This window comes from Myotis myotis, unplaced genomic scaffold (genome assembly GCF_014108235.1).
Source record: "Myotis myotis isolate mMyoMyo1 unplaced genomic scaffold, mMyoMyo1.p scaffold_m19_p_20, whole genome shotgun sequence".
Classification (NCBI taxonomy): Eukaryota; Metazoa; Chordata; class Mammalia; order Chiroptera; family Vespertilionidae; genus Myotis; species Myotis myotis.
In genome coordinates, this window is record NW_023416325.1 from 17,673,646 (window position 1) to 17,688,304 (window position 14,659).

The 14,659-nt window shown below is 48.8% G+C and overlaps 1 protein-coding gene across 7 annotated transcripts in view; it reads right to left on the minus strand.

Moving 5' to 3' along the window:
* Positions 1 to 1,270: 1,270 nt before the first annotated feature.
* The window catches only part of TBX5 (T-box transcription factor 5), a 76,842-nt gene continuing 63,453 nt past the window's right edge, over positions 1,271 to 14,659 (minus strand). For 6 of the 7 annotated variants that reach the window (XM_036354045.1, XM_036354043.1, XM_036354044.1 and 3 more), the window contains 2 exons: positions 10,906 to 11,132; positions 1,271 to 2,322 (listed from right to left, as the gene is read on the minus strand). In XM_036354045.1, the coding sequence (XP_036209938.1) occupies positions 1,745 to 2,322; positions 10,906 to 11,132 (805 nt within the window). In that variant the 3' untranslated portion in view covers positions 1,271 to 1,744. The remainder of the gene's footprint in view (positions 2,323 to 10,905; positions 11,133 to 14,659) is intronic. The other variant, XM_036354047.1, reaches the window with a different exon arrangement.

A 14,659-nucleotide genomic window follows, 5' to 3' on the forward strand; every position in this document is an offset into this window, starting at 1 on the left:
TTCGGCTCTATCACACTCAAGCACAAGGGTTCTAAATAGTGTGAAATGAGCAAGAGAGAGCAGATGGGGCCAAAAAGCCACTGTAAGACCACTCCTTCCTTCCTCTACCTCGTTCCCTTCTATCCCGTCAGTAGAAAGAACAGAAAAAAAAATGGGTGTTCAAGTCCCTTGTACTTTTTTAAGCACATGGTATTTATTAGGCATTAATTGGCACACAAATATACGAAACGAGTACTTAATTCTCCCCCTCCCCCCCTTAGCAACATAAAAGGACAAAATCGCTTGAAGACACTCACGTACAAACATACTCACACACTCGCACGGACTTGGACATACTCAGCCTCGCATATTACCCTGTTCTTTTTATTAGGGTCAGTTAAAAAAAAAAAAAGAATTTTTTTTAATCAAGAAAGCAAAGCACTTTCGAAAGAGGGAAAAAAAAAGAATGCAAACTTGGTTTTTGAGTATCAATAAAATTAAAAGCTCTTGACCAGCTCCCATGCTGGATTTCATGTTATTACTTAATTAGAACTCCTATTTATAAATAAATAGTACCAGTAAAATATTACATCTGAAGAACCCTGCAATAACGTTTTACTTACACACTTTTTTTAACACTGTTTTCTGCTTTCCGTAACCACAGTTTGGTGTCGGCATTGGGTGTGATTCCCTCGGAGAGCATGATGGATGAGCACGGTTTGCCTCCTCTTTAGACGTTGTGGCTTTGGCTTTGGCATCCCGTTGGACCGTCGGGAGATTTGCAGGCTGGGCGCTGGCTTTGTTTTGTAGCAGGATGAATATTGACTTTGGCTTTTTCACCACTCTTGTCAGCACGGAGCTTGCCCTTTGCTTATCACAGTTCTGCCCGCGTGTAACCCAGGGCTCTTTAAGTTTTTCAAAGCAAGCTTTCCGGCTGGGAAGCTATAGGCCATGTTTTAGCGACAGATGGCTGGGAAGACCCGGAGCTGGGAAGACGGGAGCGCTGAGTCAGATATGATGCCAGGTGGAGCCCAAGGTTATCCTGACTCCCCAGGGAGGCAGACTGGGCTCCGTGGTGACGGGGAAGGCAGGACACAATCAGAAAAAGCTGGGGACATAGGGGACCTTTTCAAAAACATCCCATGGCAGAGGTAGGTCATTTCTCAGTCAAGGGGAGGGTGACGAATTTTGGTTTTAGGGGTGGCTTAGAGGAAGGGAACTCCACAAATACATACTTTGAACTTGCCTCAGACCTCCCCCAAAATAAGGGACAGGGTCCCGTTAAGAAAAATTGAAAGAAAAAAATATATTATTATTTATTATATAACAATGTCAACATTAACAGCAAGACAGGAAAAGACTCCAACTGCATTAGGATAACACACTCGATGAGGCAAGACTTGCTGGAGACCAAAAGAAGGAATCCGGGAGGCCCTCCGGAGGTGGTGTGAATGTGGCCCATGGATGACTGTGGTGGTTGTGGTGGGAATGGGACTCAATTTTGTTGTTCTTTTTTTTTTTTTTTTTTTTTTTTTTTTTTTTAGTTTTGAGACGAAATGACAAAGTCACATTTTTTGAACTGTGGTTTCAGGCTACTGATTAGATCAGTGTCTGGGGGTCTCAAGTGCAGGCGTGAATCTGGGGTGAAATGAAATACCTTGTCTGTGGGGTTCTCTCGGCTACTGTCTCTCTCCTGCTCTCTCTCTCTCTCTTTCTCTCTCTCCTCTCTCTCTAGCAAATGTCTGTTAAGGAAGCAGGCTTCGCTTTAGCTATTCTCGCTCCACTCTGGCACCATGCCAACCCCATGCACCGAGTGGTACTGGTGTGGGGACAGGGTCCTTGGCACGCCATGGGAGTAGAGGAACTCAGATGGTTGCAGGCCGCCAGGGGACTGCAGGCCAGTCTGAGGCCCACACTGCCTGACCACAGGCTGGTGGGCCACGGAGGTCTGGTGCTGGAACATCCCCTCCCCGAGCTGGGGGGAGCCGTGGTTGGCGATGCCAGCCAGCCGGGGGACCAGAGGCCCCGAGGTGAAGTGAGCCGAGAAGTGTTGGTAGGGTAGCCTGTCCATGGGCTGCACGGTGGTGACCGTGCAGCTGCTGTAGGAAGGCATGCTGGGCCACGTGTTGCAGCTGATGTCCTCCAGGCTGGGCACAGGCTCGCTGGGCGGTGCGGAGCTGGCATACATGCAGGCCTGGCGCTGGGCTGACTCTGTCCTGTAGGAGGCACTCAGGCCCTGCTGCTGGGGGTAGCTGGGGCGATAGAATGGGTCTTCTTCGCTGGGCGATGTCTCCATGTAGGGCTTCTTGTAGGGATGGTCTGCGGTGGAGCATTCTTCATCTGCTAAGACAGGAGGAGAGAGACCCATGAGGCCAGGACCAGCCACCCCACAACTAAAGGCAGAGACAGCCATTTGGCTGAAGGCCTGAAGAATCAAGTCTCTTAAGACTGTAAGCCCAGGCCTCCATTCTGATACAAAGGGGTGGACTGTCACGGGGAGGACCTTGGGCTGCGGTGTTCTAAGCAAAGTCTGACCTTTCTGAACTCAGTTTCTTCGTCTGCAAACCATAAAGGTTACTAATGGCATTTTTCTACACAGGGAATTGTTGAGAATGAAATGGGAGAATGTGTATTAGTCCAGAACTTGGTACAAGGACACACTCAATAAGTAAGAATTATTGTTATTTATTATCTTCCCTCCCCGGCTTGTAAATTCCACGAAGGCAGGGCATTTCCAGCTCCAGTTCACACCTAGTAACAAAAATAATAATAAAGTCAACACTCACAGTAGAAACAGCACGTGGAGTGTTTTGGGTTCCCTCCATGAGATAACACATTTAATCTTCACGACAGCCCTACGAGATGGGTCCTCTCATATCCCCCTTCTCCAGAGGAGAGAAAGGAGACACCGAGAGGTTGGTCAACTTGCCAAGGGCTCATATGGCTGAGAAGCAGGGGAACTAGGATCAGAATCCAAGTAATCTACCTCCGAAATCTCTGCTAATACCATGCAGTACGGAGAAGGCACGCAATAAACATTTGTGCAATGGGTGGAAGGGGGATGGGCAAGTGGACAAATGGATGGGAGCGCAAATGAATTAATTTCCAAATCCTTTCCTGACGCCTTATGCAAGCAAGTGCCTAGTTAATATCTGCTGAGTCGGTACAAATTAACGTGTGACTGTTTTGCTGCTGATCAAACCACTTTGTTCACCTGTGTTCCCTAGTGTGGGAAGGGAGATAGTTCTGACCACTTCAAGGTCACGGACCCCTCTGGAAACTAACGAAAGTGCTGACCTCTCTCCTAGAAAAATACACAAACACAACGCTTGGAGGATGGAGTACACACACAACTTCCAGGGCCTCAAAGACTCCCTAACTCCAGGCTCCAAGCTAAGAAGTCTAGATGTGTCTGGGTTTGAATCTGGCTCTTCTATTTCATATCTGTGCCACGCCAGCATTTCAGAGACTAATTTTCACCATCTCTGAGTCAGAGTTAGGAATACTTACTGCACTGGATGGCGAAGAATTAAATGAGATGAGACATCTTCAAGGGCACCAGTCAATCCCGTGGCAGACCCCATCTATAACAACACACCTCTGGGTGCGCCCTTCAGGGGAAGCAAAACTGGGGAATTTCTCCCCAAGTGTAAACCTCAACTCAGATTCATCCTTTAGCTGGAATTCTACCCTCAAACTGGAGATTGTCCTTTTTTGTCTTCCAATTGCTTTCTAATCAATAAATGTTAAGAAATATTTCTGTATGGCCCTAACCGGTTTGGCTCAGTGGATAGAGCAGCCTGTGGACTGAAGGGTCCCAGGTTCAATTCCAGTCAAGGGTATGTACCTTGGTTGCGGGCACATCCCCAGTGGGGGGTGTACAGGAGGCAGCTGATCGATGTTTCTCTCTCATCAATGTTTCTAACTATCCCTCTCCCTTCCTCTCTGTAAAAAAATCAATTTATATATATATTTCTGTCTTTCAGGGGGTTGGTGAAGAAAAATGAAACACTGGGACTGGTGGATGACGTGAGGGCAGGACGCAGATTTAATGATGGGAGAAAATAGCTTTTACTGATTGAGCACCTTACTCTAATCTCAGAGTGATTCCTCCATGTGGCTCCTGCTTGGGGAAGTGACCCAGCCAAGGTCATGCAGCTGGGAAGGACAGAGGCTGGAATCAAAGCCAGGGCTGGCTGACTCTGTCTACCACACTCGCTTCTGGCTCTCTAGATTTCCAATATCCAACGCTACTCACCTAGTCAGTCAACAGGTGTACATGAGACCCTACCAAGTGCCAGGTGCTGTGCCAGCTGCTAGAGATAGAGTGGTCAACAGGTAGTCAGAGCCCTACTCTTGGTACACGTCCTTGGCCCCTGTCCATTCTCCCCTGAGCAGTAAGGACGGATGCTGACCTGTGATGAGGAGATGGTCCTCAGATAGGAAGCTCTAAGTCAGTCACTCGTCCCACTGCAAATCCTTTGACCTTGGTCTGCATTACAAAACAGCTCTCTGGCCAGGGTAGGGGAGCCTGGGTTCCACCCAACACCTCCATTTGCATCATTCTCCCAGTGACACCCATAGGTAAGTAAAAAATCTCCCAAACCAAACATAGCTAGGGCTGTACCCATTGAGCAGCCAGCAAATTTATGTTCAGCGACACTCCTTCTGGGACACTCTTCCAGGTGTCTGTCTACATCAAGCCAGATGTCGAAGACATCATAAGAGGGTGACCATACTGTCCACCTTTCAGCTGGGAGTTCTTTGGCGTCTTAAAGACATGGCCACACTCCACTTTTTTGTCCTGGTCACTTCCTCCCTCGATTTCTTCCCTCCATTCTTCCTTCCGCCCCCAGATCCATAATTCTGGATGTTTCCATTGTTGCTGGAATCAGAACCTTCGGGTTTTCCATTTAACCAGGGCGTTCCCCTTTTTAATAATAGCAAGTACAGCTGCAGGGTACCCTTGGCAAGAGGGGGGAAAAAAGGCAAACTAACCATTCCCAAGTTTCTGATCCGCTTCCAGGTTTGTTACAAGTCAAAAAAGGAAGAAGAATATGAAAAAGGCTGGAGCCCATTTTGGAAAATCGTAAAATTACACATTCCAGTCTCTAATACCCCAACGATCCGCTGCAGAGTCCGAAGAAGACTCGATACTGGCTCATTGATGAAAGCAGGTCCGAGCATTCTCAAATTCCTCTCGAACCTCACCGCATTGTAAAGACATTCCGAAGCAAGCGTCCAACTTCAGGTTGTGATAAATGCTTTGGATGTCATCTGTTTTTTTGTTTTGGTTTGGTTTCTGCCTTTTTACTGGGAACCACCATAAATGATCAACAGCAAAAGATCTCTCTCCCTGCCAAGGGATGAGGGGCCGTAGTCTCGGGTCAAGTCCCGTTTGAGATGAGTCCACAGCTTGGTTTCAGAAAGGTGTGTGGGAAGAGTGGTCCTGCACCCAGCCGAGTGCCCGGAGAGCAGTAAAGCTCTTCCGGATCCTGCCCACCGCTCAGGGCACAGCACCAGGACAAGCCTGGTCCCTTGCATTTTTCTGGACACTACTGATTCTGGAAAAAGTGGCTTTAATGATGAATCCAGAACACGGATTTTTAGGGCACAGAGTTATGTCTCTGGCTCTTGCTGGCTATGTGACCTTGGACGAACCACTGGGACCATTTGGATCTCAGTTCTTGACTGTCCATGACAATAATGCAGAAACTCCGTCAGGAATGGAGTTGTTAATAAGCAGTCTGTCTAGCTTTCCTGCACATAAAGGAAGTGTTTAAGTCTTATCTGGCTTTCCCCACTTGGAAGGTTGGGCAGACGGCTCGGTGAAGGTCATCCAATACCTGAAGGAATGTGGGTGGATCCCAGAGCTGGGAAACACTGGGCTGCGTTCACAGCACTAATCCCGTTGAGCCGATACTGCCACCATCCCACATGGGTCATTTCCCTTGGCGACAGTTCGCTCAGCCCGAGCCCCCAGAGGTAGAGTGGTGAGCAGCCCCTGCCGGGCTGAGTGACCTTCGGCAACTCTAAGGTGGGGCTGTATCCAGGCCTGACTCACCTAACAGTGCTCTTTCAGCTGGACAGCCCAGCCTTTCAGCTTTCATGAAACTCCTGTTCAGATGGATGGATGGGTGGAAGGGAGGGAAGGAGGGAGGGTGGTGGGTGAGTGGGTGGACGGATGGGTGGACTTTAGATCTTGGCTTACAGTAGAAAGGACTGGAATGCTGTTGTGGGACTACCCTTGATTAGGAATCAAAAGACTCCAGCTCATACCTCACTCAGCCCTTATGTGAAGCCACTGGTTTACTTACTTGCTGACCTGCCTCGCCCAGTGGAACACCAGTTTCATGGGGGTGGGGCTCTGCCATCCTGCCCTTCTCCCAAGCACCGTGCCCAGTGCCCAGTGCCCAGTAAGTGCCCAGTCAATATAAGCCTGATGATGCACCCCAGGTCTGCCCTCACCGCCACTCACCTCAGCCGTCTAGGCCACCTCCTAGTGCTCTGCTTGCCCTGCAGAATGGGCAGGAAGGACATGTCCTCTGGCTCGAGGAGCGCAGGGAGGATCCAGTGAAAAAAGCCACATGAAATCGCTCTTAAAGGCACATCACACTGAGAAAACGCATCCTGCAAAATCACTATATGCAATGCCCCTTCCCCTTGCTCCTCTGGCTTCCCTTTGAATATCCAGTGCAGTAAGTGGCTGGCCTGAAATCTGTATTTGGGTTGCCTTGGGTTTCTAGTGGGGTGGGGGCTGTCAGGGTAGGAGGGGGAGGAAGGCGGACAAGTGCTCTCCCAGGCCCCGGGGTCCTGGCTGTGGTTGAGTGGCGTTGATAAAAGACCTTCCCGGCTCCATCCATCGGGGTAGATAGTTTGGAGACAGCTGGGCCCAAACACAAGGAGCCCTCTGGCCTGCCTGGCCCTTTGACATTTCATGGCACCGGCCTCCTGGGCTTGTTGGAAGGGAGACAGACAATGAGGGGAAGTCAGATAGGGAGCGGGGCAGGCAGGGGCCAGGGGAAAGCCACCCATGGAGTTATCACTTAACGGGAATCCCAAACTGGAAGGAAACCTCCACTGATTCCTTATCACTTTACAATGGAGGCTGATGATGAATTGCTTTTTGTCGTCTTGAGGCAGGAGGACAGACAGAGCCTGGCTGGAATGTTGCCTGTCCCTGGGAGCTTTCCTTTGGGGGCAGAGGGAGGTGAGAAGGGCAGAGGTTTCTGGAAAGGTGAAGGGAGCCCTGCAGGGTGTGTCCCATGCACCCCCAGTGCATAGATCACAGTGTGGATGGATTGGGGGCGGGGCCACTTGCCAGCTGGGTGACGCTGGGCAGGTTACTCAACCTCTCTGAGCCTCAGTTTCTGCATCTGTGAAAAGGGTAATTCTTCACCTCCTTATCGCCAGCCCGTCACTGCAGCCTGATTCCACCCACATCTCCCACCCTTCTCCCCACATCCTGGTCTGAGCCACCATCAGCTCACTCCTGAGCCCCTGACCGCCTCTCAACCGAGCTCTGGTACTAATTCTAGCCCTGCCTATCACAGCCGAGTGACACCCCAAACAAACCGAGTCCTGTCACGCTCAGTTTAAACCCCTCCAATGGCTGCCCGCTGGTGTTCGGATAAAAGCTAAAGTCCCTCAAATGGCTCACAAGGGCTGGTTCCTGCCCTCCCCTCACCCAGTTCCAGCCTGTCAGTCACTCCCTGAGGGGGTGGGCCCATCTTTGTGCCTGACGCTCAGTAACACCCTCTTCTCCTATCCAATGACTCAGAGCTAAAATTCTCCCCCGACCCCCCTAGGCTGATACCCCTTCATGTTCATAAGCACTTTGTGTATCTTCTTTATGGCATCCGATCGCCATTTCCCCCAAACAATCATGTAATTATGTCACCATAGTGTCTGATCTGCTGGGACGATGAGCTGCATCAGGGCGGGGCGGTGGCGGCTCACGCTCATTGAGCACTTACTATGTCCGGTCCTGTCTTGGGTGCTTTATGTGGATGATCTCATTCCATCCCCTAACAAGCCCACAGGGTGGGAACTGTTATTATCCCCATTTTGCAGAAAAGGTAGTTGAGGCTCAGAAAGTCAAAGCATCGTGCCCAGGGCCACACAGCAGGAAAGCGTCAGCTATGGCGCTGTCTTGCAATGGACCAGCCACCAACGCCAGCCTCCACCTGAAGTTGACCATGTGTTCACGCGGGGATCCCGCCAAATCCCCCGTGAAAGTCCACGGCTCCCGTGATCGAAAGCGGGTCACCGGCCAGGAATGCACTTATAAGGACGCTGCTATAAATACTGGACCGAAAAAGCGCCTTGATTCTTTTCAACTTCTCCCTCCTCTTCTTTCGTCTGGCCTTAATTTCATAGGCAGAGCTCCCTAATTCAAACCTGCTGAGCTCTTAATCAGCACGCTTGACCCAGTCGCACGAGCAAGTCTGCAGCGGAGGATGCCATTTTGAGGTTGTAGCTGATAAGAGAAGGTAGCACTATGCGCAGTGGTTGGGGCCTAGGCAGAGTCTGCAGACCTGGCGTGGGTTCAAATCCCCCCTTCGAGAACTGCCAGCCTGTGATTTTACCTTTCTGAGCCTCGGTTTCCCCACCTGTAACACTGGTTCATGGAAGCACCCACTTACTAGCGTTGAGGAAAAGGTTGCGGTCTGGAACCTAGGCAGGGCACCCTTAGGTGTAACAGGAAATAGGTGTCCGGGCAGGGACCTGCTCCGTGAGACGCTCCTCACCCTGCTCGCGCCTGAAGATGCAGACATGTTTGCAGGCATCTGGTCTGCAGCCCATCCGGCAGCGGACCTGCTGGGAGTCGGGCCAGGGGCCTGGTGGGGTGATACTGTTCAGGCCTTTGAGATCCAAGGAGCTTGGATGGGTTTCAGGTAAATCCGGAGCCCTCGGCCTCACCCAGGTCAGCTCCCCAGCCCGGGCTTGGACCAAACACAGCTCTTCCCTCCTTCAAAGTGCAAGATGAGTAAATGTCACATCGCCAAACCCGGCGACCCCAATCAGTTTCCTCATGTAACCCCGGCTCCAGAGAAAGCCACCAAAGCATCGTTTCCATTGGTTCTAATTCCTGAGTTGTGTGTTTTTTAAAGGGCCAAACACTGGGCACTGGACCTCCAAAGGCATCGTGCTGGCTGCTGAGGCTAAGGCTAGGGTCTGGGCCTGCCCGAGCGAAACAGTGACTCAACCCTGTGCTATTGAGTCAACCCTGCGCTAACACCAGCTTAATAGCACCCCATTGTCACACCAAGCCTACGAGATAGGTTCAATCATAAGCCCTTATGGTCAGATCTTTTTTTAAAGGAGGCATAGAGGAGCCCTGGCCAGTTTGGCCCATGGTTGGAGCGTCGGCCTGTGGACTGAAGGGTCATGGGTTCGATTCCCAGTTAAGGGCATGTACCTCAGTTGCAGGTTCAAACCCTGGCCCTGGCCCTGGCCCTGGCCCTGGCCCAGGCGGGTGCGGGAGGCAATGAGTCGATGTTTCTCTCTCTCCCCCGCCACCTCTCTTTCACTCTCTCTCTAGATATCAATGAGAAAAATATCCTTGGGTGAGGATTAAAAAAAATAAATAAATGAGGCCTAGAGGAATTAAGTAACAGGCTCCTAATCATGAAAATTTGCACCTGGCAAAGGTAAGATTCCTCCCCAGTTGTCTGATTCTGCAGACCCCGGGCATAAGCACAAGGCTAGATGGCCCCGTCCCTGCGTCTTGTTTTCTCAAGCCTCCGCCTAGGTGAGCGGCCTTCTCTCGTTCCCCCCGGCACACGCTTTCTGGAGGGATACCTGCCACTTACGCGATCACAGCCACCACTTCCTGGGTGCTCACAGGGTCAGGTGCTGCAGGAAACAGCGCCATTTACAAAGCAGGAAACTGGGACACCTGCCTGGGGCCACACAGGAAGCTGGTGGGAGAGGTGAGACTCGAGCCTGCGTTTCCGTGGCCCCATTGCCTGCCCTGTCCTCACCGTCCCGTCTACAGTTCACACCAAGCGATGGTTCCAGTACGCTGAGCTCAACCACACCGCCATGGCACCTGCTTCGGTTCTGGCTCCAACAAAACAGGCCACCCGAAATTCCCTGCCTTAATCTAGTACCTTTGGACTCAAATGGCTGAGGAAAAGTCATCCATTTCTTATTTGGCAAAGGAAATTATGATGTCTCAGACGCCAGCCCAGTAGATTGGAAAAAGGGATGCAAAGAGGAAGAAAAATCAGTTGTGCCTTTCTTTTTTTCCTTTTGTGCTGATTTTGATCTGGAGAGGAAAGGAGAGCTCAGGATCCCCCTGGGAGAAAGCCTGGCGCATGCACTAACGAGACACATCCAATTAGGACCATCCCAGCAGCATGGCCTGTGATGCACCGGGAATGCTGGCAGCAGCCTGCCTGTCCACTCGTGGGAGTGGCCACAGATTCCCAGTTAAGGGCATGTACCTCAGTTGCAGGTTTGAACCCCTGATCTTAAATCACCCTGATCTGAATAGCTTGCTGCTTTGTGCCTTAGAATTTCCTTTTGAGCTGCAGTACTTCTTCTTCATCACTTAAAAAAAATGAGGCAGCTCCAGCTTCAGACAGCCACAGCATACTCTGCAGTTTCCAAAAATGCAACTTGCGAAATACAGTTTGATATCAACTGCTAAACGTAAGCACAAAACTGTTTTCAGTTCTGTGTGTGCGTGTCTGTAAATGAGGAAAATAGGTCTGGACCTTTTGAATACGTGTTCCCCGAGGAAGGGGCTAGAATTAGGGGTGGAAATGTTTTGCTGGTATGGTTTTAATTTCTTACAATCTCTATGTATGTTTGTATTGTTTGCATTTTCTAAAGAAATAAATGTTGTGTCTACTTTTTTTCCCCAACGAAAGGAAAGAAGTAGAGAAAGGCACATCGGGCAGGGGATGCCACACTTACCTTTCCTTTTGGTGCAATGGTATATTTGGCTGTGCTCCTGGGGCAGTGGGTATGGATTAGGTGGGGGCAGAAGGTCCTGGGAGGGTCCTGACACACCATTCTCGCACTGGTACTGGGACCCCAAGTTGGATGAGGTGGAGAGAGCTCGAGGCTCACTGCTGAAAGGGCTGTGGTTGGAGGCCACTTTCTGTCTCACTGTGCTCCTGGGAACCACGGGATATTCTTTACTGAAAGAGAGAAGATGGGAAATAACATCGATCAGTGCTCTGGTACAGATCCCCCCACTGGCTGAACCAGGAGCCATCGAATCCACCAGAAAAATCACAGAATAAGAAACAAAGGGGTCTTTGATGAGCAAAGTGATCCAATTATACTCAAGTACATCATGTGTCTTGAATATACATATTTGGGCACTAACTTTTCATGCCTTATACAGTAGGCAAGTAGGTCTATGAATAGTTCTAATGTATACAGACAGGTAAATGGGTCAGGAATGGTGGCTGATCACTAGGCTAGTCAGGGATGACCCTAAATTACCCTGATCTGAATAGCTTGCTGCTTTGTGCCTTAGAATTTCCTTTTGAGCTGCAGTACTTATCACCACTGACTTAATATTTCACTTCTCCATGCCTTCATTTTCCAATGGATATAATGCAGATCCCCAGTTCAGAGGGGTGTGGAGAGAAGAAATGACTTAATACAGTGAGAAACTGAACAATAATGGGCACATATGAGTGCTCAACAAATGACAACCATCACTGTTATTGTCATTGTTAATAGAATTGGTTTCCTTGGCAATATATGCATTTTATTGTATGCATTTAATCATATTATTCTGAGGAGTAATCCACAGTGGTCACCATGGCAGGGAGGGCCATGGCGCTACACAGGTTCAGAGTCCCTTCCCCAGAAGAAATATGCATTAGTAAACCCCAAAGTCGTCGTGCTTTTTATCATGACCCCGCACCAACTCTTCTTTAACTGAGTGCATTTTTTAAAATTAAGTTTGTATCCAAATAAGTTTAGCCTCACTCTGAGCAATATCCATGAAATTATGGGCTTGCAATGCTAATTATGTTTCCTGTAATGCTGTTAAAAGAAATCTTTTCCTATTGAAATCGAAGAGTACAGCTGAAATCATCCCACGGAAGAAAACACCACACCTAACACATTTCTGAAGGATGCTTCATTAACCCATTTTATCCTCTCCATGACCGTAGGAAGTGGGTGCTGTTCTTGTCCCCGTTTTACAGATTAGGAAACTGAGGCCCGGAGAGAGTAAGCAACTTGCCCATGGTCACAGAGCTATAAAGAGAGCACCCGACACCTAATCCAACAGTCCCCTTAATGATTTCTAGACAATCTCCTAATTACTCCTGTCAATATTTAAAACACAATGTGCTTTTAGGGGGGCAGGGGTGTGGAGTTCACCACTCCCACCCCCAGGGGTGTAACAGCCCCACTCTGGGCCCCTGCCTTTGTTTGTCATGTGAAAGCACGTCAGAGTGGCCAGGCAGGGACATAAAGTGTCTGCCAAGTTTCCATGAGGCTCCAGACACCCTCAGGACACCCAGGGGTCTCCTCGCCCAGTTTTCCCGTGGCATGTGCCATCTCAAAACCAAAGCTGGAGCCATCCTGCACAGCCACACCACTCAGAATCTCTCCCTGGGGCCCACAGGCTGAAAGGAATGAAATTAGCTTTATAGTTCTCGCTTTGCGGCTCCAGCTACGTCATGGAAAATGAAGACGAAGAATTGTAATAATAATAAAACATAAAAGCTGTCAGATCTTGCTGGCAATTCCGTTTGGGTCTGCTTAGTAGAAGGGCTGGGCTGTCGGAGCTCCCCGAGAGGAGGGGAATCTCTCTTAGTTTTATATTCTTAATGGAGATGGCTTTTTCTTAGTTAAAGAAACTAACCCCCAAAAATGTTGGCGGAGGGAGTTTACAAGAGAAGGCATCAATGGGCTCCGAGGAATTCTACATTCTGGCATTGCCAAATTGCAAAATTACTGTCTGGGAAGGGCAAATCCTGCCTTTGATTACTACCATGCACAGAAATGGGAAAGCCATTTTACCCCAGTAACCTCTTGTCCCTCACAGATTCCTTCTCGCCAAGGAGCTTGAGACGTCATCCCCACCATCCATCACTCACATCTCTCGGTGCCTGAAACACAAGGGCTGCAAGCCCATCTGACAGGTGTCAAAACAGAGGCACGGCAAGGTGAAGTGACATCTCCATCGGCTCATGCCGATAGAGGCGAAGGGACGAAATGCTACCACCAACAGCATGCGGGCAGTTTCCACTGGGCTCCTCAATGGACCCATCAAAGGAACATGATGAGTACCAACCAGTGAAATCTCTAAAGTGCTTGTGATGAAGAGAGAAATTACATTCCTCCACAGCTTGAGAGCATCATTAAAGAATCCAGGGCACAGAGGATTCAAGTGAAAGTTGAAAAGCCTTGCGTTTCTGGAAAGGAGGGCAGCAACAGAGGGCTGGTGTTTCATCGCCATACCATCATCATCACCATCACCGTTATCATCACCATCACATCACCATCACCATCACATCACCATCATCATCACCATCACCATTATCATCATCACCATCACCATTATCATCACCACCATCACATCACCATCACCACTACCACCATCACCACCACCATCACCATCATCACCACTACCACCATCATCATCGTCACCATCCTCCTCCTCATCTTCCTCCTCCTCGTCCATGTTGTTCTGTGTCTTCTAATATCCCAGCCACTGTACTGGTTGACTTATATACTTTCCCTCATTTGATCCTGGCAAGAACTCCATTTCATCAGTATTAGATTTACTTTAGAGCAAGCATGTCAAACTCACGACCCATGGGCTACATGCGGCCCACAACAAATATTTTTGTGGCCCAACCAATATAATGGTATGTAAGAAACATTTTAATAATTTTGTAACTTAATTTTTACAATATCCTGTTATACATAATTATTAATAACGAACTACAGCATTCACTAATGACTGATTATATAATCATGTTGCATTCATTTCCCTTACACGCCTTATGCGCAGGCGCACCATTTCTCTCCACTAATACTAGCAGAGAATATTTTAGCAGCTGATGGCCACGTCATTAGTCTTGGACTGACTTGTTTGGTGTGCACAATAGGAAATATTTCACTTTCGGAGAACAAGAAAAATAGGTTTATCTGCATTATGCTTATTAATTTGTGCAGTTACTCAATGTCTGGTAAGTTAATGTTCAAGAAAAAATTAATTTTTATCAAAATGTTCTATTTTATGTTAACGACTCATTTATTTCAGCCCTTTGTATTCAGCATGTCTCTATCGAAATAAACCTGTTTCTATGAAAATTGAAGCTTTTGCTTTTTTTGCGGCCCACATCAACTTAAACCTTGTGTATTTTGTCTGTGTTAGCCTTTGAGTTTGACATGCTTGCTTTAGAGGTAAAGAAATGAAGTTGCAGAGATGTTAAGCAACTTGCCCCAGATCACACAGCTAAGAAGAGGTAAAGCTGCGCTCCAGCCCGGGTCAGCTATTCCAAAGATCTTGCCAACGAACACTTGGTAATAGGATATTGCTGCCTTCACACCGACTGCATGGGCAACACAACCGTCCTGTGATAACAGCTTCCTGGTGATAACATAACAGAGTTGGGTATTGGCTACCCCCGGGCAATACCAAGTTCTGCCGGCCAATCTGCTGATCCTGCTGTTTGAGGAACTTAGTTTG